Genomic DNA, 25,045 nt, shown 5'->3' with positions numbered 1-25,045 from the left:
GTTGACAGCTATGCTGGGGAGGGCGGGGTATAAATAAATTTTATTATTATTTTGTATTATTATTAAAAACCTGCAAGGAAGGAGAGCCCAGGGTCCAAAAGGGGGGAAGCCAGAGATTCAGCTTGAGGTTGAGATCCACCGTCTTTTTTTGCAGTGACAAGTTTTTGCAGTGACAAGTTTTGCCAAGTTGCAAGGCTGGAGGCGACGCCTCTTATCCCTCCCTCTCTCCCTCCCTCCCGGAGGGACCACTCAAAAGCGCTTTCTGCAGCGACAAGTGGAACAAAAGAGCCGAGCCGAAGGCAGCTGGAGGGCTCAGAAGCGTAAAAGTCTTTTTTGAGGCTTCTTCTCTGGGGAGAAGGAGGAGCCAGCAAAGCGAAAGGGAAAAAACGAGTCCTGCAGAAAACCAAGCGGCGCCAGGGCGCAGCTCTTCCGGAGAGGCTCTCCATGAAGCCGTGGCTTCTCCTCTGCTGCTTGCTGCCCCTCCTGGGAGCCAGAGAGGGTCGGCATCCCGGATCCAGGCATCCCAGGGGCAGCGAGGGGACGGAGGAAGCCGCCTTGCAGGTAGGTGCGAGCGGGGAGAGGAGAGGGAGAGGCCGGCAGGAGTCCTGGTCCATGCGCGCTGCTTCCTTGTGGGGCTGGAGGCGAGATCTCCATCCCAGTCCCAAATGTGGCGGCGCAGCCAAGGCACACGCGCGTATCCAACACATATTTAAAGCATATGGCTTCTCCCTCCTCCTTACAAAATAAATTCCGGGCATCAGATATGGGGTGGGGTGGGGTTACAGGTCCCAGGATTTTGGGTTGGTGGGGAGCCATGCCATTTAAGCGTATGGTGTGCATCTGCCGCACAATTTACTCCCGAGCGGACCCCTCTGGAACTAATGGACCCAATTGAATCACAGGCATGGATTTCAATGGGTCTACTCTCGAGTAAAGCTTCGTTGGCGGCCACCCCCTTTCAGATCCCCAGGTCTGCTCTTTAAATTATGTTTTTAATGCTGTGCCCCACCCTGGGATATTTGGATAAAGGGAGGTGTAGATATTGAATTATTATATAATAAAATATATAACATGTATTAAATAATAATAATAATAATAATAATAATAATAATAATAATAATAATAATAATAATAATAATAATATTGTAATCGCCCAGCGCTGCTTCCTATTGATTCCAATAGCTTAGCATCGTATTCAGCTGGGAGTTCATACAAAAGCTATGTGTCTTGTTTTCTATGGCACCATCTGTATGCTTTGCCGTTTAAAAGGTTAGAGGAAATAAAATAACAAAAAGAAGGGTGGGAAAAACAAAGGGTGCAGAGGGAGAAAAATAGTTTGGAGTTTACGGGGGTTAAGGAGAAAGACATACAGGAAAAGTGAGTTTTGATGTGCGGTTGAAGGAAGAAGAATAAGCCCAATTTCAAAGATGTTTCCCCCTGTAAAACTGACAAGCAGTGAACAGCAGATGCTTAGGAGACTATTTCCAACAAATATTTTTCAGTGAATAAATCAAAGTGGATAGTTTTTGTACTCCTCATCTTCACCACAAGATATCAGACTTAAAAGCCTAAATCCTGAAAGTGGGGCTGTTGTTGGTGAAAGTTTATTACAGTGGTACCTCGGGTTACATACGCTTCAGGTTACATATGCTTCAGGTTACAGACTCCGCTAACCCAGAAATAGTGCTTCAGGTTAAGAACTTTGCTTCAGGATAAGAACAGAAATCGGGCTCCGGCAGCACGGCAGCAGCAGGAGGCCCCATAAGCTAAAGTGGTGCTTCAGGCTAAGAACAGTTTCAGGTTAAGAACGGACCTCCGGAACAAATTAAGTACTAAACCTGAGGTACCACTGTATGCCGTACTAATTTTGTGAGCTATGAGATTCTCTGCTAATTTGGCTGCAACATAGATGAACAGGGAATTGCTCAGAAATTGTGGGTCCTTGTGGTAGGTTGGTGCTGTTCAGCCAATTCCTGTCTTGGCATACAACAAATAAATGTTTGTGTGTTTAGCATTTTTTAAGTTCAGAAAGTAATCTTGTGGAAGTGCAATCACTGGGCTTCGAGAGTCCCTCTTGGCACTTGGTGATTGTGAACCACTGGGGGGAAAACCCATTGTACTATCACTGTTTACGTTAATTGCATGTAGCTGATTACATACCCTCCAACATTTCTCCAGTGAAAATTGGACGTCCCATTCCATAATGATAATTTTACTATTTATACCTCACACATCTTACTGGGTTGCCCCAGCCTCTCTGGTGGCTTCCTACACACACACACACACACACACACACACACACACACAATCATTAAACATTAAAAAACACTTCCCTATACAGTGGTACCTCTGGTTGTGAACGGGATCTGCGTCTGTGCATGTTGCAATTCGCTTCTTCTGCGCATGTGCATGACATCATTTTGCACGTCTGTGCGTGCGCGAGCAACGAAACCCTGAAGTAACCCTTTCCAGTACTTCCGGGTCACCGCAGGACGCAACCTGAAAACGCTCAACCTGAAGCAAACGTAACATGATGTATGACTGTACAGGATTGCCTTCAGATGGCTCCAGAGTCAGAAAACTCCATACCTTCCAGTATTTCTCCAATAAAAATAGGGATAGCCTAAGGAAAAGTGGGACATTCCAGGATCAAATCAGAAACCGGGACGGCTTCTCTAAATCAGGGACACTTGGAAGTTCTGCGATTATGGCGTAAGGCACACTTAAGGTACCTTAAATGAAATGTGCCTATATGCAAACAGAAAGCTGTGTGGGTGAAGAAAGAAGAGAAGGTAGAAAAATTAAGGGGTGGATGCCGGTAAGACCCTAAATAAATCCATTTCTTCAGAAGTGTCTGCAGGTTAGGTTCCCAAGGTTTGGAGCAAACAGCAATTTGGGTTTTCAGTAGAATGGTTTTCAGTGGTAAAGAGCAGCTTTTGAAGGACAAAAAAAAGGGGGGGGACGCTCAGAAACAGACCTGGAAACCCCATACCTGTGCCTAGAAATGTAGAAGAAGAAGAAGAAGAGTTTGGATTTGATATCCCGCCTTTCACTCCCCTTCAGGAGTCTCAAAGTGGCTAACATTCTCCTTTCCCTTCCTCCCCCACAACAAACACTCTGTGAGGTGAGTGGGGCTGAGAGACTTCACAGAAGTGTGACTGGCCCAAGGTCATCCAGCAGCTGCGTGTGGAGGAGCGGAGACACGAACCCGGTTTCCCAGATTACGTGACTACCGCTCTTAACCACTACACCACACTGGCTCTCTTTGTGTTTATGTAGAGAAAAGATGTGAATGAACCCACTTCTATTGATGATCTAATGGAAGATACAGTCATACCTCGGGTTATGAACTCTGCGGGTTGCACATTTTTGGGTTGCGGACCGCACCAAACCCGGAAGCACTGGAATGGGTTACTTCCGGGTTTCGACGCTCGTGCATGCGCAGAGACACAAAATAATGTCACGTGCATGCACAGAAGCGCCAAATCACATCATGCGCATGCGCAGACACGGCGCTTCAGGCTGCGAACGCTGTGGGTTGCGAACGTGCCTCCCGCATGGATCACGTTTGCAACCGAAGTGTCAGATTCTGTTGCGGTTGCTCAAGAGTAACCAAGCAAGACTCCCACCTGTTTTTTACAGGCTTTATTTTGGGGCAAACTATTTACAGTGAAGAGCATCATAAGTTCATGTCTGGCTCAATCGCTAGCAGAATCTGGGAGTGATCTGTTTTTGTACCTCCCTCAACATAAAAGTCTCGTCACCCCCAGCCTTTTCCGCCCCTCCCTGTGCCTCAGACTACTGTGCAGGATGGGCGATGGCAAGGGCGTGCTCCCCGCCTCTCCAGCTTGCTGAGGCTCAGTGTTAAGTCTCTTCCTAGCATCCTCTGGTCCTTGCACCTCTTCTCCACTGGAGGTAGGGCTTTCCTCCTTGCCAGAAGAGGAACTGCTTTGCAAGGTTTTTGGAGGCTCCCTGTAACACCACTGCCCTTCTATCTTTCCCCTTTGAGCCGCTGGCAGTTCCCTGACACCGAGGTATCACTGTGTTACGGAAAAGGAGCAATGCGACCACGAGCTAGCAGCTTGGAAGCAAAACATAATGGGAATGTTGGGACTGTTCCGTGGGAACAGAGGGACTGTCTATTCACAGTGCTGAGCACCGGATTTAGCTCAGAGTGTAATTTCAACTGTACAGGAAGTACAGGAGGTAGAGTTTGGCTCTCTGCTGTTGGAGTTTGAAGAGAGCAGACGTGTTTCTCTGTAACGCTGCAAAGACAGAAATAAAGGCATGTAAATACATTTCTGTCTATCTCTTTCCCCTGCCTGGGGGCAGGGAAGAGTGGTGTGTTCTTCTCACGTTTGAGGAGAATCGCCGATCGTGACCTAGCCTGGATCCTGCTCGGGAATGCAGACAGGGAGGTCAACAGGAGATCAAGCCGGGTGCCTGGAGAGTGGCCAGTTTCTCCTAACTGAGGCAAATTTCCTGACACACTGTACCAGTATGGGAAGAAGCGCCTTATTTGGTTAACTGTGGTGCTCCACAGTTGTTACAGGTCAATGTGGCAGGTCAAAAGAGGGCAGGTATTATCGCCAGCTGATAGTACAAAGTGGGCGTCCAACCTGTGGGCCTCCAGGTACCCTAGACAGAAACTTCCATCATCCCTGATCGCTAGCCATGTTGGGCAAGGCTATTGGGAGCTGGAGTCAAACATCTAGTAGGCCACAGTTTTCCCCATCACTGATACAGTCATACCACTTGTTATGTTTGGTTCAGGTTACGTCCTGCGGCAACGCGGAAGTACCGGAAAGGGTTTCTTCTGGGTTTCGCCACTCGCGCATGCGCAGACACGCAAAATGATGTCATGCGCAGGAACGGCGAATCATGACCTGTGCAGAGGCAGGTTGCATTCTGCTTATGTTGCGAACGGGGCTCTGGAACGGATCCCGTTTGCAACCAGAGGTACCACTGTATAACTGTTGGGACATAAAACAAAGCTACAAACACATAACAACTACAAATGCAGATTGCTAATTCTCAGATAAATCTCTTATATTCCATTACACACACACCCCAGTGTAACTTGTCTTTTTGATCCCAAGGAAACACTTGGGAAACAGCAGAGGTAGCGTCCAGGTTTGTTGACAGGCCTGTGCCTAGTTGTTGTCGTCATCTTTCTGTCTTGAGAGACAATGGAGACACAATATTCTATGGTAATTAGTGAGGAAATAGCATGGAATTTATTTTTATTTTTTTTGAAAACGCCAATAAAACAGGGAAACTTTTGGCATGGCAATTGAGAAAAAGTGAACAAAATAACTACAGTGGTACCTCAGGTTAAGTGCTTAATTCGTTCTGGAGGTCCGTTCTTAACCTGAAACTGTTCTTAACCTGAAGCACCACTTTAGCTAATGGGGCCTCCTGCTGCTGCCGTGCCGCCACTATGCGATTTCTGTTCTCACCCTGAAGCAAAGTTCTTAACCCGAGGTACTATTTCTGGGTTAGCGGAGTCTGTAACCTGAAGCGTATGTAACCTGAAGCATATGTAATCCGACGTATCACTGTATGCGAATTGAATAAAGCTTAATGGTAGGATAACTGAGAAACCAAAAGAAATAAGGGAGGCTTTTGTAAAATATTTTACTGATCTTTACAGAGAAAGAACTGAAGATTCAAACAGGATAGAAAACTATATTAAAAATAGTGAATTACCAAAGATAACAGAGGATCAAATGAGGATATTAAATATAGAAATTTCAGTTCAAGAAGTAATTGAGGCAATTAATCAAACAAAAATAGGGAAATCCCCAGGGCCAGATGGTATAACAGCAAAATATTATAAAAAACAAAATAACAATAACAAAAAGAGGGGTGGGAAAAACCCAAGTGACCTCCCTGGGCGCAAGCCCGGGCAGTTTGTCTGCAGGTCTTGGGCTGCCCAGACGACAAGATCCCCATCTCCGCCTCGCTGATGTGGTCCAAAGGAAAGCGGAACAAGACATTGGGCACTAGCTTGATTGCAGGAGGTGTACAAGACGCCACCCAACAAACATACAGACAGACTTCATTACATTTATTTCAACAGTGTAATTATGCTTTCGTTTTTTTCAGGAAAGCATTAAGAGAATCAAGCATTTGAATTCGTTATCATCCAGCGACAACGCTACTGCTGTTTATGGAATAAATAAATTCTCCCACTTGTTTCCTGAAGAATTTAGAGGTACAGAGTATTACATTACAAAATATTTAATGCTTTTGCAAACAATACTGTAACAACAACAACAACAACAACAACAACAACAACAAAACAACAACAATAATAACAATATTATTATTATTATTATTATTATTATTATTATTATTATTATTATTATTATTAATACCCCGCCCATCTGGCTGGGTTTCCCCAGCCACTCTGGGCGGCTTCCAACGGAATATTAAAATACAATAGTCTATTGAACATTAAAAGCTTCCCTAAACAGGGCTGCCTTCAGATGTCTTCTAAATGTCAGGTAGTTGTTCTTCTCTTTGACATCTGATGGGAGGGCGTTCCACAGGGCGGGTGCCACTACTGAGAAGGCCCTCTGCCTGGTTCCCTGTAACTTGGCTTCTCGCAGTGAGGGAACCGCCAGAAGGCCCTCGGCGCTGGACCTCAGTGTCCGGGCAGAAAGATGGGGTTGGGGACGCTCCTTCAGGTATACTGGACTGAGGCCTTGCCTTATCTTCAGTGCAAGCTATTTTGACATCCTTTTGATATGATGTGGTGTGCCCGAACATCATGCTAAGCTAAGCAGGACTAAAGTGCTCGTTTTTGTCTTGAGAAGATCTCTGGTCTCCCTGAATTTCAGACTCTCTAAGCTTCAACCTGTCAGAATGTTTCATTATGCATGTTGCTATGACGATGATTACTTTTGCGGCTATTAATCATCCCTTTCTCAGTTTATTTCATTTAACCATCCCTTTCTCTAGCAGGATCTTTTTCCCTTCATAGTTTTATATCTCGGGGTCTAGGGTACACCTGAGAATGAACAGTCCAGACTTTTGCAGAAATAAATAAATAAATAAATAAATAAATAAATAAATAAATAATAATAATAATAATAGTAATATATTTATACCTCGCCCATCTGGCTGAGTTTCCCCAGCCACTCTGGGCGGCTCCCAATCAAGTGTTAAAAACGATACAGCATTAAATATGAAAAGCTTCCCTAAACAGGGCTAGGGACGTGGGTGGCGCTGTGGGTTAAACCACAGAGCCTAGGGCTTGCCGATCAGAAGGTTGGTGGTTTGAATCCCCGCCACGGGGTGACCTCCCGTTGCTCGGTCCCTGCTCCTGCCCACCTAGCAGTTCGAAAGCACGTCAAAGTGCAAGTAGATAAATAGGTACCGCTCCAACGGGAAGGTAAACGGCGTTTCCATGCGCTGCTCTGGTTCGCCAGAAGCGGCTTAGTCCTGCTGGCCACATGACCCGGAAGCTGTACGCCGGCTCCCTCGGCCAGTAAAGTGAGATGAGCGCCACAACCCCAGAGTCGGCCACAACTGGACCTAATGGTCAGGGGTCCCTTTACCTTTTTTAACAGGGCTGCCTTCAGCATGAGACTCTTAATCTCAGGGTTGTGGGTTCAAGTCCCATGTTGGGCAAAATATTCCTGTACTGCAGGGAGGTAGACTAACGATCCACCTGGCCCCTTCCAACTCTACAATTTTATCATTCTATGATTATCCCAGGCCTTTGGTGTTTTAAACTGGGGGGGGGGGGTTGTTCTGTCATTATTATGTGATTTATTTTTGCGTTTCTATACTGTAAAGCGCTGTAAATCATAGGATCCTTGGATGAAGGGCAGTATCTAGATTTTATAAATCATAATGACTGGAAAAAATGCAAGTGTTTGGTTTTTAGAAACAATGTCTCTGAATTGGCTGTAATCAAAACTGGAAAATAACAGAACTTTTGCTTTGTTTTATTTTAAAGCTACTTACTTACAAAGTAGACTTTTTAAAGTTCCCAAGTATGTGCCGGGAGCGAGCCTAGAGGGCACAGAAGCACCCTTACCAGCAAAGTTTGATTGGAGGGACAAGAATGTCGTTACCAGTGTGAGGAATCAAGAAGCGGTAAGTTCCACAGTTGATTTTCTGCCAGACTTTGGACCGGCTTCCCTCAAAACTCCAGCAATCTTAAGGTAATATAATGAGACAAGATGGTAAGATAAGAAAGGAAAATTAACACAGAATTAATAAGTAATGTTTTAAAATAGATAGGGGGATGTGAAACCTTTTTTGTTCTTTAAGGGTATATAGTATTGTTCGGTAAATGTACGAGTAGTAATTGATAAATCGACAGCTGTTGAATAATGGGAGTTGAACATCAGGAAGGGATTGTGAACCAGAGATAGGTGTGTACTAAGGTAAAGGTAAAGGGACCCCTGACCATTAGGTTCCGTCTTGGCCGACTCTGGGGTTGCGGCGCTCAGCTCGCTTTATTGGCAGAGGGAGCCGGCGTACAGCTTCCGGGTCATGTGGCCAGCATGACTAAGCCGCTTCTGGCGAACCAGAGCAGGGCATGAAAATGCTGTTTACCTTCCCGCCGGAGCAGTACCTATTTATCTACTTGCACTTTGCCATGCTTTCGAACTGCTAGGTTGGCAGGAGCAGGGACCGAGCAACGGGAACTCACCCCGTCGTGGGGATTCGAACTGCCGAAGCAGCTCAAAAACGGAAAACCCTAAGAAAAGGGAAAAAACAAACAAAAACAAAAATGGAAAACCCTTTCGTCTAGCGGGTTTTCTGTCTTGCGAGGCATTCGTCTTGCGGGGCACCACTGTATCTGTATGGAACTATGTGAAAAACAGGCTATTTTGAAATAAATTTGTGGAAAAAAGTATGAAGGGCAACTAACGACGATTGTTTTTCTTTTTCTAAATAATTTTTAAATTAATTTTCATTTATAACAATCCAACAAAAGCCACATTAATACAATACCAAATTATAATACAATTAAAAAGCCAATTATCCAATACCAAATTAAACAATTCTGAATGACTTCCCATGTTCTGGATTTCAGGGAATGATGTTCTTATTTCGTCCTGCTCCAATACTCTTAGTTAGTCCAAATACGACAGTTCCAATCTTGATCCTTTATTTTAACAGCCATTGATCTGATGACTTTTGTTTGTATTTAACTGTTCCATATCCATTAATTTTGCAAGGGGAGTTTTTATCCTATAAATTTCTGTGTGAAATGTTTGTTTTACATTCATCTTTACACTTCCTGTTGTAATCCATCACCCATCTTTTCCAGTGTGGCGGCTGTTGGGCTTTCAGCGTTGTCAGTGCAGTAGAGTCCGCGTACGCAATTAAAGGGAACGTTTTGGAGAACCTCAGCGTGCAGCAGGTTATCGACTGTTCATATGAGAATAAAGGCTGCAGCGGCGGCTCTACGGTTACTGCGCTGAGTTGGCTGAATCAGGTATTCATTTCTTACAAACCCACAGGCTCCGTTAACATGTGACAGTGTTGGGTAAAGAGAAGGCAAATCTCAGACTTGAAAAACACGCCCCTCTTGTAGTAGATCAAAGGTTGCGTAGTCCCAAATACAGTGGTAACTCTGGTTGCGAACGGGATCCGTTCCGGATGCCCATTCGCAACATGAAAAGCCCGCAACCTGAAGCGCCGTATCTGTGCAGGTGCATGGCGCAATTTGGCACTTGTCCGCATGCGCGAAGCGTGATTTAGCACTTCTGCGCATGCGGTGAAACCCGGAAGTAACCCTTTCTGGTACTTCCAGGTCGCCACGGGACGCAACCTGAAAAAATGTAACATGAGATATGACTGTATTGTCTCCAACTTTTGCCAATGAGATATCTCCAGGGCTGTCATAAGTCAGGCAAGATGGGCAATACAGTGGTACCTCGGGTTACAGACACTTCAGGTTACAGACTCTGCTAACCTCTGCTTAGTACCTTGGGTTAAGAACTTTACCTCAGAATGAGAACAGAAATTGTGTGGCGGCAGCAGGAGGCCCCATTAGCTAAAGTGGTACCTCAGGTTAAGAACGGACCTCTGAAACGAATTAAGTTCTGAACCAGAGGTACCACTGTAGATGGTCCTGCTCCAGCATCTGCTCATCATGTGACCTCCATTGAGGCAATATTTCTCCCACCTTGACATAAGTTGAGATCTATAGTACTCTCATCTTCCTGCTGTTGGCAGTGCCGCTTTTGCCAATTTTCTATAAGAACAGCTCGAAAATGGCATTTGTTTTGCGATTTTGCCAAAAAAGCTCAACAACTTTTCTTTCCAAATTTTCACTGTTTGGCAACCCTGGGTTATTTGTAAGAAATCAATCTTTTATTGTGACAGTTACTTTGGAACTCCCTGCCTACTGACAACACGCTGGAGCCTCCACTGCACCTCCTAAAAACATATTTGTTTAGAAAAACCTAGCTGGATCCGTAGAATGTTGACATGTGTTTTAATTCACTTTTAGTTCCTCATTGGTTTTAATTATTTTTGAATGTATAAAATAGTTGCTTTCAGCTGTTCTTACTGATAATTTTATTGTTTTATTCTTATAAGCTGCTGGTTTTTATTTTAAAATCAAGAGATATATACATTTTAGGAAGTAAATAAAATAATTTTAGTAGTACAGACTCTGGCGTGACCAAAGCAACTTTCAAGAGCATAAAAATGTGTTGTTAAGCAACTCGTTTGATTCGTCTTCTTGCAGACACGCGTGAAACTGGTGAGAGAGGCGGAGTATACTTTTAAAGCTGAAACAGGAATGTGCCATTACTTCAGCCGTTCTGATTTTGGAGTTTCAGTCACAGGCTATACCTCTTATGATCTAAGGTAACAACTAGTGAGTATTTTCACAGGGTCCTTCCCCCCCCCCCATCTAGCCCAGTAGATTCACATTCCAAGTGACCATTACGATTATAAACCTCTTCAGTACTGCACATGTGGGAAATCTATGGCCTTCTGGGTGTTGCCGAAAGTACAGCTCCCATAGAGGCAAAGGTAAACGGCCCCCTGACCATTAGGACCAGTTGTGGCCAACTCTGCGGTTGCGGCGCTCATCTCGGTTTATTGGCTGAGGGAGCCAGTGTACAGCTTCCGGGTCATGTGGCCAGCATGACTAAGCCGCTTCTGGAGAACCAGAGCAGTGCAAAGAAATGCCGTTTACCTTCCCGCCAGAGCGGTACCTATTTATCTACTTGCACTTTGACGTGCTTTCGAACTGCTAGGTTGGCAGGAGCAGGGACCGAGCAACGGGAGCTCACCCTGTCGCAGGGATTTGAACCGCCGACCTTCTGATTGGCAAGTCCTAGGCTCTGTGGTTTAACCCACAGCGCCACCTGCGTCCCTACAGTTTCCATAGTCACTGACAAATAGCCATGCTAGCTGCAGAGGTGGCATGAGTTGAGAGTCCAACAACATCCAGAGGATTCCAGCTTCTCGTATTTCTACGTACTGAGCATGCATGCTAGAGATGCAAACATGTTTGCTTTAAGAAAACATGGAAACTATCATAACAGACGTTCTTAAGAAAATATACCTCTCGTTTGTGTGTGTGGTTTGGGAGCTGCACGGTCAGAGAAAAAACAATGCTGTCCAAGGTTGTAAAGACTGCAGGGAGAATAATTGGGTGCACTCTTCCCACCTTGGATCAAATCTATGCTTCCAGGTGCCATAAGAAAGCTGCAGAGATAGTGCAGGATAGTGCGCAGCCCAGAAATGATCTCTTTCAGCTTCTGCCTTCTGGAAGAAGATACAGGGTTATAAAGACTAGGACTAGCCGCCTGAGAAACAGTTTCTATCCAAATGCAATTTTGGTTTTAAACGCAGTGTAAGGTAGTTTCTAAGGGACGCGGGTGGCACTGTGGGTTAAACCACAGCCTAGGACTTGCTGATCAGAAGGTCGGCAGTTCAAATCCCCGCAACGGGGTGAACTCCTGTTGCTCGGTCCCTGCTCCTGCGAACCTAGCAGTTCGAAAGCACGTCAAAGTGCAAGTAGATAAATAGGTACTGCTCCGGTGGGAAGGTAAACAGCGCCGCAACCCCAGAGTCGGCCACGACTGGACCTAATTGTCAGGGGTCCCTTTACCTTTAACGTAGTTTCTATGGGAGTATATTGTATTTAATTACGGGGTATCAGAGTTTTTAGGGGGTTAACCCAGCTGGGATAGCAGGCTTGTTGGTTTTGAATGTCTAATATAGATTTTTTTCAATTTCGTTGTTCTGTATGGGACAACGACAATAAAGATTATTGTATCGTCTTTTATAGTATTCAGCAGCAGGTTGTTGAAGCTGCCTCCCTTCTGGAGTTTCAAAGATCATACATGAATGTTGGCATTCCAGGTAGAGAGAGACTTTGACCCCTGGTACAGCAATTGCGCCCACAGTTCTCATTTCCCTTCCGAATGCAGAGCAGTCTTTGACTGCAGAGTAGGATGACTTGTCAATGCAAGAGGATGCATAGAAAGTGTTTTTAACTTCCACGACCGGGGGGGGGGGGCGTGATGTACGAAGCAGGTACACAACACTGTAAAAGTTGGCTTGTATTGTTTGCGTTTCTTTTGCAATGTGTGCCCTGCTTTTCTCACTTGACATGAACAAACAGTGCCACGGAGTACAACTTGTGAAAAAAGCAGATAGTTCTTACTTGAGGTTATTTAACTGGGTTTTGCGGGGGAGGAGAGGGTTGTGAATCATCATCAGAATAAATGGGGGTGGGAGAATGGTTTACAAATAGCTATAGAAATCAAGAGTGGTATTCAACTGGTTTATCTCCATTGGGGGAAGGCATCCATTGGCAGGGTGGAAGGGGAGATAATCTTTGCAGATTGGAGGGTGTGCAGAGGCTACAGAAAGAGGTGTATCTACTGGCAAGATGTCTTCCCACAGCAAACTGAGCACCACAGGTACTATTCTAGCTATAAATATTTAGGTTACAAAGCTGTAAAAATAAATAAAAAATAAGTTTCCGAAACAATAATTACCATGCGGTTAGGGTAGATCAACGTGTCACGTGTCCACTTATCCCCAGTGTAAATATGACATATCGGCAAAAGTCAGAAATTGAAAGATAACTATAGCATGTACACGAAAATCAATTTGAAATCAGTATTCAAAGAACATACAAGAACAGTTGAAAAATCTCATGCAAAAGAAAATAGGGGGGAAAATTGTTCCCCAGTATACGCCAGGAGTGCCTGGCGTGCTCTGGTCCATGGGGTCACAAAGAGTCGGACACGACTAAATGACTAAACAACAACATACTGTGTATCCCAAGGGAATACATTTTTTTGCATACCTCCTACCGTACATAGATATACACGTCATTTTCAATGCTATACATGTCATGTTCAATGCTATACAAGTCACTTACATTTATACTTATATTGTACTACTTTGGCTACGTGTTTAATAAAATATTGAATTCTTGCACTGTGAAAAACAAAGATTATGGGGAAAGTGAAAAACATGAATTGCAAAAAACCTAGATCTTACAGAAAAAAAACAACTTCAGATATGAAATCAGCATGTTGAAATTAGGTTAGAACAACTGCATGTTTCAATGCGACAAAAATTTTGTTCCCCAGTGTGAGGAAAAAATAAGGTCATGGCGCAAAATGTGATCCTTGTCAGATGAATAGACTTCTCTAAAGGCTGGCTTACCGTGAGGGCAGTTTACAAGTAAAATGATACACAAAACCGTGAAAGAGTTCTTCATTGAAACCACCCTTGTTGAAATTGCCAGTTTCAGAAGCTGTAGAATAACATAAATAGGGTTGCCATATTTCAGAAAGTGAAAATCTGGGCACAAAGTTGCCTGGACACTTCTGAGAAGGGTTGCCATACACTCAGGTTTCCCTGGATAATTTTAACAGTTCTGCTCAGACACTGTTTGACGGACAAGTCCTGAATGTGTCCAGGAAACTCCAGAAGTATGGTGGCCCCAAAATACCAATACTACTCTGAATAACTTCTGCTTAGTACAGCAAGTTTATTTCTTGTACTATAGACTGAATTCTGCAACCTAAGGGGCTGGATACCTGCCAAACAGAAGGTGCTCAGAAGCTGGTTGGTTTCAAACTATTTTGATGCTAGACTGAATTCTGACCCTGAGGGACTGGGACTATTCTTCTTACCTTGCAGTGGCCATGAAGACGAAATGATGAGGATGCTAGTTAAATATGGGCCTTTGCCAGTAATTGTAGACGCAATCAGCTGGCAGGATTATCTTGGGGGCATCATCCAGTATCACTGCTCCAGTGGAGAAGCAAATCACGCTGTTATAGTTACTGGTTATGACACGACAGGTGAGTTTTCAACCACCAATTTTTTTTATTATTTTTTTCATGGTAAATCTTTATTGGTTTAAAATACAGGTGTAAATGATCATTTACAACAAAGGTAAGTATAGAAAAATTCAATACAGAAGAAAAAACATCACGACAGAGTAAGAAAGAAAGTTTAAAAGATGAAAAAGAAAAGAAAGAAAAGACGAATGATTATTAACATAGCAGTTTAGAGAAAGCCACTTCCACCCTGCAGAGGAGGTGGGGTTGCGGGCGTCATTGCCCCCCCCACGCGACTGGGGGAATCCCCGGCCACGTCACCCCCTGGCCAGCCAATCAGCTGGCTCTGGGGGCGTGGCCTGCCCTATTTAACGAAGGCGCGGCCAGGGATCTCCCTCTTTTCCCGCCTACCAGCTGTTCCTGGTATTAGTGCCATCCCAATATTAGTGCCATCCCAACCATGTCTGCGTTCACATGGCGGTTTATTCCGTTCACCTGACGTTTCCCCAATTGCTAATTTCAGCCTTTTATCTGAGCTTTCACAAGACAAGAAAGCCACAATCTAGTGGAATATACTAGAACTTTTGTGCTCATTTCTGTGTTAATGGGTTCTTGGGGGGTGGGAATCCATTTGCAACCCCATTATCACAGAAAATTGCCGGAGTAAAGTGACAAAGTTTGGGGTGGTATTGTGGCATGCATTTCCTTTTTCTTTTTAAACAGTTTTATTAAAGATTTCATTGTGCAACAAACCATTACAAAAGTTGGGTGCCTCCCCCTCTCTCTGCCAAGCGGTGGCAAAAGCCTGGGTCCCAGACAATCACCCAGGGTCTGTGTTCTTTTTGAGAACTGAGACACAGCAGAGACTGCCGTAGTTTTAATAAATATTCTTTTTCACCTATTCACACCTTCCATGTGCATGGAGGTGGTCCAGATCTTACAGCATGGTCATTTAAAAAGGGGTTTCGCCCCACAGCACAGCAGCCAGCCTTCAGCCAGCCTGCCCAATATGGATACCAGTCTCTCCCCACCCCCATCTGGTTCACAGACGCCCTGAAGTCCTTCATGGAATCACCTAGGGCTCCATTAACCCCCAGGTTCAGAACCCCTGGTGAATTGCATCAATACAATTTAACACACAATTCTACATATTGAAGTACTATGTGCTAGCTAAGCCAGATTCTTTGTAAAGAATCCGGATTCTGTCTTGTGGCTCTGCTTTTAAGTCTCTCCGTGTCTGTCCAACGAAAGGCATTAAAGTTTGCCGAAGATGTCCTAAACAAACAAACAAAAAAAACTTACTGAAATTATTTTACAGGTAGCATTCCGTATTGGATTGTTCGAAATTCCTGGGGCACTTCGTGGGGAATAGATGGCTACGTACGCATTAAGATAGGTTCCAATATCTGTGGTAAGTTGAGAAAAAGGCACTGCAGTTGATCCTTCACATTTAGGCCTCCGCATGCGTTCTTCCACGGCCCTATTTTGAGAGGCTATTTGAAACTTCAGGTAGACGCATTTTACATTCCTCCTATCAATGTTACCGTCCCAAGATGAAGCTAAGTGCAGCATCAAAGCAAGCCCATTAGTATATTATCAAAGCAAGAGAATATCAACATATATGAGCTCATTTGTGCAACAACGACCAATTAGCTTGGGGTTATTTTGATTACAAAAATGGCATCTGCAGGTCTTCCGGAACGTTTCAACAAAATAGCCAATAAAAGCAAATGGTTCATGAGCAACTTAGTTAGGTAAAGGTAAAGGGACCCCTGACCATTAGGTCCAGTCGCGGACAACTCTGGGGTTGCGGCGCTCATCTCGATTTACTGGCCGAGGGAGCCGGCGTACAGCTTCCGGGTCATGTGGCTAGCATGACTAAGCCGCCTCTGGCGAACCAGAGCAGCACATGGAAACGCCGTTTACCTTCCCGCCAGAGCGGGAACCTATTTATCTACTTGTACTTTGATGTGCTTTCGAACTCCTAGGTTGGCAGGAGCAGGGACCGAGCAACGGGAGCTCACCCCGTCGCGGGGATTCCAACCGCCAACCTTCTGATCGGCAAGTCCTAGGCTCTGTGGTTTAACCCACAGCGCCACCCGCGTCCCTTGAGCAACTTGGTTACTTCTGAGTAAAAAAGCTGGGGGAAAGTAAGCTCAAGTATAGAGACAGTTAAAGCACTACGTATTCCTCCGAGGCCGGCCGTCAGTCACTTCTAATGCAGTGATCAAAGCTACTCAGAACATCGTCGTCTCTGCTGGGACCCTCTCCCATTCCTTCCTGGAAGTATTTGTGGGAGCCAGTGTGGTGTAGTGGTTAAGAGCGGTGGACTCGTAATCTGGTGAACCGGGTTCGCTTCCCCGCTCCTCCACATGCAGCTGCTGGGTGACCTTGGGCCAGTCACACTTCTCTGAAGTCTGTCAGCCTCACTCACCTCACAGAGTGTTTGTTGTGGGGGAGGAAGGGAAAGGAGAATGTTAGCCTCTTTGAGACTCCTTAAGGTAGTGATAAAGCGGGATATCAAATTCAAAATGAAAGGGTGTTCAGTAACATTGGTACAGCATGGGAGCCAAGGAGTAAGAGATGATGTTGCAATAATACTTTCCTTCATAAAGGATTTATCCAATGATCCAATAGTTTTTGGTTTTTTTAAAAAATCATATTTATTAAAGTTTCCAATAAAAACAGAAAAGAAATATAACAGAAAAGAAAAGATAGAAAAGATAGAAAAAAGAATTTAAATCCTTACTTTCATAACCTTCTTTCTAGGACTCCCTCCTCCCCCTCCCGACTATATTCCCCTTTCATTAATTTAGTTCTACAAGCTCTCATTCCCAATTTAAAACTTAATATGTTTAACCCATTGACCAATTTAAATTTATACAATCTTACCATCCATCTTTAACAAAAAAAGAAAAAAGATTTTCCCCCCAAGATCTACCCCAATTTCCTTCCACGAATTCCCTCTTTTTTTAAAAAAACACATGTTAGATCAAAATACCAAGGTATACAAAAATTATATAAAGAAATAGAAGATAAAAAATATAAAAAGATTCAAAAAGTTGGTTACATAGCCTTTGGATCCCAAAACTCCCCCTCCCTTCCCCGGTTTGAGTTCCCCATGTCCATCAGTCTATAAGTTATCAGCCTGGAGGTCTCAAGTCCATAGCCAAATTTTTCCCATTCCACCTTGCCGGTTTTCTTTTAATTTGTTTATTTTAATGATGTTTAACTTCAAAAATCAAGTCAAATAGAGGCCTTTAGTTTCCTTGGTCTTTGTTGCTCCTCCCATTGTTCTTTCCGTGTCGTAGTTGGTCCTTTGTTCTTTTTATTCCTTACTTTCTCAGGTTTCTTCTCTTGTTCAGCTGCTAAAACGTTCTTATTCCGAAATCTGGTATCTCTACAGAGGTTTGTTATTCAGGAACAAAAACTTACGTCCAGTCCCTTCCTTTCTTCAATAGAGAATTCTATTGTCTCCTTTTAATGTAAACACCTCTGTAGACAAAATACTATTTCAGTTTTGCAGCTTTCCCAGAGAATAAGTCCTGTGCTCAGCCCAGAGTAATTTTCCACATACGATCACTTGTAATGTCCCGAAACCCCTCTAGGGGGATTGCAATAACTTTGTATCCTCTAATCCAAAAGTCAAGTTGTTGTTTCTTTTCTTTTCCGACGTTTTATATCCATATAATGTCAATTTGTAACAGAATTAACCAGCAAAATACTTGTAACAAAGTCCTCTTTATATTCTCAAGCTTTGACAGCTACTTTGACAGCTGTCAAAGTCTCCGTCTCTCTTCGCCAGGCTCTGCGAATCGCCCCTGTTCCCAGGGGGGGTTGCCTTTTCCCTCTCACCCTCCACTCTTCTCCTCCAGCACAATTCTTATAATTTCCCATCGTGGAATTAAAATTTTTTTATCAGCAGTAAACTTCTGAATAGATCTTGGTTACCCAGTCCTTGTTTTAGAATGTTTATAATCAGGGGGGGGACTGACTTTTTAGATCACCCCCGCTCGTGCCGAATCCGAAAAAAATTTCTTTTTTTCTCCTTTTGTACCCGGTTTCCCAATTACTCACGGGTTGTTGTTAATAGACCGAATTTCCAATGGAAGAAGCCAGCGCTCTCCGTCGAATGGCATGCGGCTGCGCTCGGCAGGGGAAGCGGTAGACTCAAAGCACCACGCCATTCCCTGGCACCCGATCGGAAGCCTTTAAAAAGGCTCCTTCACGAGTCGGGAGGGCGCTAGCGGTGCCAGCCGAGTCACCATGTCCACGGGCTCCGTGCCCGTGGTTTTTAAGGGTCCCCGCGTCGCCGGCGCGGTAAGACCCAGCCCCTGCCGAGCAGACTCCCTCCGGAGCTCGGAGGGAGTCCGCCATTCGGCGATGGCGCCAACCCGGAAGTCCCCAATGATCCAATAGTTAACGTTGATCTCGTTGCTTCCTAGGCATCGCTGATGAAGTTTCTGCCGTGTTTGTGTGAAGCGGTTGCTCTGAACGCAGAATCGGTGACAGACGTTTCAAACACTATTTTTCCACGATGTGAAGGAGTGTTATTCTTGGGAATGGTATTTTGGGCATTCTGACGGCAACAAACAGAAGAATCCCCTTCCAGCAAGTGCCATAAAACTTTTATTTTTGGGAACTTGATATCCGTTCTGCAGTGTATTGTGCAAACAGAAGGAATTTTATATTACCAGCTCTAGTTTCAGTTTTGGGAATCTTGACTCCACCTACACTTAGCACAGTATTTTAAATAAGAGTTGAGCGATTGTGGTCAGAGAACTGGATTTATATCAGGGAGACCTGAGTTCATCAGCTACCATATCCTTGCTGTGCAGCCTTAGACAAAAACCACACTCTCTGCCTCAGTTCCCAGTCTGTAAAATGATAACATACTTTCTTACAATAATTTTGTGATTGCAAAATACAAAATTATAAAACATGTTGCAAATTAAAGTCAGAACTATATGTATGTTGAACGTACAGGGTACATCCCTCTTATTCTAGCATTTTGTAGAATATACTGGTAATAATAATAATATTGTTTTTAGTTTATTGATTTTTATCTTTTGAATGTTTGAAGGAGTTATTTTTCTACTGATTTTATTGATGATTTTATTATTCTTTTGTAAATCACTTTGAGGTGGTTTTTTTTTTAACAACCAGTGTATGAACTTTATGAAATGATAAATAAATAAATATTTGTGGTGCTGCAGGAGTAAGCAGCTGTGTTCTCTGATATTTTCTGCTACTGCTGAGCTCTTCCTTACACTCCTGTTCTAAACCCTTTATATTCTCCAAGAACATGGCATCACTTTCTGTTTAGTACATTGTCGAGAATCCAGCTCGACATCAGTAAGAAAATCAGTAAGAAATCAGTCTCACACCAAGATGACTTGAAGAAAAAGCTTTGGCTTCAGCCGCAATGTTTATTGTGTGCAGTAAAAATTAAATCATCCTCTCTCCTCCAGCACTGCGCTTTCTCTGCCTGGTACTCAAAGGTACCAAATCAAAGGAATGTAACCTTGCTTTTGCCCACAGACAAAGAGAGTGTTATGCTACGTGAGCCAATCATTAGTCTAGCATGAGGTGTTCACGTGCTCATCATGCTCTTAGCAATATCTCGTGCTGTAAAATCACTCTGCAATAATAAGAACTCTGCTCATGCTCTTATGTACAAGCAATCATTTTCCCACAGTACATGCTACTTTGGGGGCCAAATCTAGTCTTTGCTGTCCATTTAAAATACCTTCGACATTATGTAAAACTGACTTTTGTTTTCGTTATCAGTAATTCAGTTTCCATCTCTTTGGCTCTAGCCTGGATTAGCCTTATCACAGTTGTGATTAAAACATGACCACAATTTCGTTGGATCAATAAAGATTTTTTTTTACCCACTTTTAAATTTGCATCCGTCATAAAAACTTCTCTTCTCATGAGGTGGCCAAAGTATGGGAGCCTCAGCTTCACGATCTGACCTTCCAGTGAGCACTCAGGGCTGATTTCCTTCAGAATGGATAGGCTTGATCTTCTTGCAGTCCATGGGACTCTCAAAAATCTCCTCCAGCACCATAATTCAAAAGCATCCATTCTTCAGCGATCAGCCTTCTTTATGGTCCAGCTCTCACTTCCAACCATCACTACTGGGAAAACCATAGCTTTAACTATACGGACCTTATACAAAGTGCTAATGACTGACACAAAGACGGTGTGGTTTACCAGGAGTGTTCAGTACAATGCTAAGTGGGGGGACAATGTGGGGATTTTCCAGAGTCACCCTGAAGCTGAAGAAGCAGAGGAAACTGAGGGTGATGATCAGGGTTCGAATTCCAGTTCAGTGGGTAGTGCTAGTGCTGATGTCAGTAACAGCGATGACACAGCAGACTACAAGAGCGTGAAGGCCTCACTCAGACCATCTGATGGGTCTGACACTGAATTGGAAGAACCACTGTTCACCATTGGCCACCATTCTCCTAAGAAAGAGGAGATGAGTGCTGAAGACTTGCGTTTGTCAAAGAGGAGGGGCAAAACAAACTTTATTGTGTATGCTTTATTGATGATCTTTTTTGGAAGAATCAGGCTTTGTACCAAAGCACCCTAGCTCAGCTGCGAGAGCACTTTGACATGAAGGATCTTGGTGAGGTATCCAACTATCTTTCTCTGAAGTAGAAAGAAACCAGGCAGGTGATTTTTTGGTACACCAATTTCAAAAAATTGCTGATGTGTAGGATAAAACCTCTGACTTGATGGGAGGAAAATTGCTTCTAGCGGCATAGTTTTTACTGCGGAATTTTAAGAAATCCGCCCAAGCCTTCTTATAAGATCTTAGCGTGGAAGGCGCCACTCCCTGAATCACTTCTGGTTCCCCAGACTCCACAGATGCTCCAGGAACGGCTGGGGAAGCGGTTTTGCATCCAGTGCTAACAAGCAGAAACGGTCCATCTGAAAACGAGATAGGGCATCCACAATGTCATTGTTAACGCCAGGAACAAATTTGGCGGAGAAGTGGATATTGAGCTCTAAACACAGGAGAACGAAAGAACGCAGAAGGGCACCCACCCTTGGGGACCGGGTGGCGTGCCTGGAAAGGACTGCTACTACTGCCTGGTTGTCAGTGTGAAAACATACCCTATGATTACTAAAATCCTTAGACCACAAGTGCACTGCCACTACGATCAGAAAGAATTCGAGGAAGGTTAAATCTCTGGTTATGCCCCCCCCCTGCCAGGCCGCCGGCCAGCGCTGGGCACACCATTGCCCCCTAAAGTAAACGCTGAACCCGAGAGAGCTTGAAGCGTCTGAATGCACCTGAAAGTCCACTTGCAGTGACACGTTATTCCGTTGTAGTTCTGCAAGAACTTCAACCAGACTTCCAGATCAGATTTTACCTCTTTTGATAGGCGAACCCTGTGATGAGGGGATCGCAGACCTGCGGACAGTTTCGCGAGGCGGCCGCAGAATGGGCAGCCAGGGGAAACTATACGGCAAGCAAAATTTAAATGGCCTAGCAGTGACTGTATCTGCCTGAGGGTAACTTTCCTAAGGTGGAGAAGTTGTTGGATGGGGTCACCGAGTGCGATCAACTTCTCTCTGGGCAGTTTAGAGGTCTGGGCGACAGTGTCCAACTCGATACCCAAGTAAACCATAGTTCTAGCTGGGCCCTCCATTTTGTCAGCGGCTAGAGGAACTCCTAACTCCCCCGCTAAAGATGTGAAGGCTTTGAGAAGTTCTGAGTACTTCAGTTTGCTATCAGCCACGAGGATAAAGTCGTCCAGGTAGTGCGACACGCCCTCGGAGCCAGTTCTAAAGCGAAGCGCCCAGTCCAGGAAGGTGCTGAATGCCTCAAAGGCTGCACAGGCCACTGAGCAGCCCATGGGCATTGCTTTGTCCACGAAATAACCCCCTTCAAATTTGAAACCAAGCCACCATAAATCTTCCGGATGTACTGGCAGGAGTCTAAAGGCAGACTCAATGTCACATTTTGCCAACAGCGCACCCTTTCCAAATTTGCGAATCAGTTTGACCGCTTGGTCAAAAGTGGCATATCTCACAGAGCAAAGTTCCTGAGGTATCGCATCATTGACGGACCCTCCTTTTGGGTAAGAAAGGTTGTGAATCATGCGAAACTCAATGGGCGCTTTCTTGGGGACAATGCCTAAAGGGAATATGTGAAGCCCTTCTATAGGAGGATCTAAAAAGGGGCCGGCTACCCTTCCTGCTTTGATTTCCTTACTAATTTTCTTTCGGGCAACCTCGGGCATCTCCCCCACTGATTTTTGATTTGGCGGGTCACCTGAATTGGGGGGCAAAGCTACTGGGATCCTAAAACCGGTACTAAAACTTTCCCATAAATACAATGTGGCTGTTCTGTTGGGATAAAGATCTAAAAGGGTTTTTAACGGGGTCAACTTGATAGGGGAAAAGGCCAGGCCTAGATCGAAATTACTGTCGGTTTCCCTGAGGTCCAAATGGAGCTCCATGGCCACCTCTGGGTCCCTGGTTGTAGGAACCTCTCCTGCCCCGAAAGGGCTGCCTCCCTTTAATGCAGGCGGTGGCTGGGTGGTTATCGAGGCATTTCTCGCACTCATGGCTATACTTACAGATAGGCTGCACACAAACCCCTTTGTTGAATTCCCAGCACAGGCGCCTCTGTTTCGTACTGGTCTTCCAGGATTTTGACGACTCCTGGGGCTTTTTGTCTACATAGGGACCCACATGCTCTGACCAATAGTTCAGGTCCCTCAGATCCCAGCGCGTGGAAGATAACAACAAAGCATTTCTGCAGAAATCTTCATCATAATTTAGAGCAGCACTAATTCTCGTGCCCTCCTAACATGGGCCAGGTAAGCGATTAGATGCATCGCCCGTTTTCTTTTCAATTTATTCATTAGTGACATGAGGATACCATTGGCTGAATCTCAGGAAATCACCTCGCAAACTATCGTTGCCCACTATTACTCTATGCTGATGATGCTGTGATTTTATCCTTCTCAAGAATTGGCCTCAGGAGAGCATTAAAATTCTTTGCTTCATATTGTAAAACAAATTCCCTCACTATAAATCAATCTAAATCAAAAGTACTAATCTTCTCAAAAAGTCGGAAATCCTACAAGTGGCAATTAGATGGAAAACCTATTGAACAGGTCTATAAATTTAAATACCTGGGAGTCTTTCTCCAATATAATCTGGGTTGGAAGTCCCAAATTGCATATATTTTAAACAAGGCCAAGGCCCTATCCTTTGCGCTTTTGCGCTTTTTTTTTCCGGACGGGGCTCTTCATGTTCCATCTGCCCTGAAAGTATTCAAAGCTAAAGTAATTGCAACATTGGCATATGCTGTTCCCTTATGGAGGACCGCAGTAAACTTGATGCCCTTGGAGGTAATTCAAAATCAATTTCTAAGACGACTGCTAAAACTCCCTCAGTGCGTTAGTAACGCAGCTATTCGCTTAGAATTAAAAACTACATCTTTAGAAAATACTCTTTGGAGGCGCAGCCTTTGTTACTGGTTCTCCTTAAGGCATAGGCTCCCGAATCTGTATTTGATCCAATGCCTCTGGAGAGATAATTTTCCTGTCCTAGGGGCAAAAGCGATACATTCTAAAGTAGTGACCTACGGATTGTCTCCATCAGAATTATTGGAATTGGACCTAGCCACAGCAAAAAAAATCCTCACTCAAAAACTTGAGGAGATTGACCTACAACAAAACACCATTTTGGGTAGTGGCACTTGCTCACCATTAAATCTTGGCATAGTGCCCTCACAGCACATACCATCTTATTTGACCTCTTTGTCTGTAGCGGTCCACAGATATGCCTTTATTAAGGCAAGATTTAATGCCTTTCCTTCCAATGTCTTGAATAATAGATTTTCCAATGGTCGGATCTCAGCAGTGTGTGTATGCGATAATAGATCTATAGAATCTTTACATCATATACTATTCTGCTGTTCACTACATTCAGTTTCTCGGATCAGATTTTTGTCCCCTTTATTATTGGAAATCTCAGGTGACTCCTTGGAAACACAGCTAATTCATTTATTGCAAGATTCTGATCCGAGTAGGTCCCTTTCTGTTGCCAGATTTCTGATAACAGTATTAGCCTATAAAAGGAAAAATGGATTACTCTATGATTATTGATTTTGCCTAAATAATATTGATTTATACTGATAATTTGATATTTTAAGTGCTATATTGTTCTTACTTTAATGGAATTTAGAAACTTACGGTCTGAGATGTACTTGATTTAAACGTAATTTAATTGATTAATTTTATCTTGTTATACCTGTGTTGCTGTATGATGTATTGAATATGGGCCTATGGCCGTAATAAACTATCTATCTATCAACAAAATCTGTTACAGAAATGTAGTCTGCCATAGTAATTTTAGGCTCATTTAGGACAGAAAAGTAAGGGACAGGTTAGATAAAGAGGAAGCTAGAGAAGACTTGAAAGTTTTGACAACATTCAAAAATTCTCAACTTTATCATTCTTTTTCCACACAAAAAAGGGGGCATGAACAATCTGTAGGCCTTTTCCCACGACAGACTAAATCTTCTGCCATTTGGGGGCAGTAGATAACAGGTACAAAAATTTGTTGGGAAACTGGTATGTAATTGAGAATATAAACCACTATGAATTGCAATGTTCTTCAAAGGATAGCGAGGCACAAAAAAAACCCCAAGCCATATTTCATCTAGCTCAAAAACCTACTGATCAAGTAGCATATCTTGTAAAGACTTTTACACG

General features: G+C 43.9%; 1 protein-coding gene across 2 annotated transcripts; it reads left to right on the top strand.

Annotated features, from left to right (window-relative positions):
* Positions 1-248: 248 nt before the first annotated feature.
* On the top strand, positions 249-19,522 carry CTSO (cathepsin O). 2 transcript variants are annotated; one of them, XM_081210469.1, is made up of 8 exons: positions 254-561; positions 6,109-6,217; positions 7,970-8,109; positions 9,296-9,463; positions 10,724-10,845; positions 14,155-14,318; positions 15,616-15,708; positions 18,743-19,522. In XM_081210469.1, exons 1-8 carry the CDS (start codon positions 445-447, stop codon positions 18,775-18,777), a joined length of 948 nt encoding a protein of 315 aa, XP_081066595.1. In that variant the 5' UTR covers positions 254-444; the 3' UTR covers positions 18,778-19,522. The 2 variants fall into 2 exon arrangements, with proteins under 2 accessions (XP_081066596.1, XP_081066595.1); XM_081210470.1 differs by lacking the exon at positions 15,616-15,708 and having other exon boundaries at positions 249-561.
* The last annotated feature ends 5,523 nt before the right edge of the window (positions 19,523-25,045 follow it).

Source organism: Podarcis bocagei, assembly GCF_964188305.1.
Source record: "Podarcis bocagei genome assembly, chromosome: 10".
In the NCBI taxonomy this organism is placed as follows: domain Eukaryota; kingdom Metazoa; phylum Chordata; class Lepidosauria; order Squamata; family Lacertidae; genus Podarcis; species Podarcis bocagei.
The sequence above is the reverse complement of the archived record's forward strand: the minus strand, read 5'-3'. Positions and strand labels throughout refer to the sequence as shown.

Coding starts and splice junctions, on each gene's coding strand:
- CTSO (XM_081210469.1), top strand. CDS start 445: ATGAAGCCGTGGCTTCTCCTCTGCTGCTTGCTGCCCCTCCTGGGAGCC. Junction 9,464..10,723: donor CGCTGAGTTGGCTGAATCAG/GTATTCATTTCT, acceptor GTCTTCTTGCAG/ACACGCGTGAAACTGGTGAG. Junction 14,319..15,615: donor TACTGGTTATGACACGACAG/GTGAGTTTTCAA, acceptor ATTATTTTACAG/GTAGCATTCCGTATTGGATT.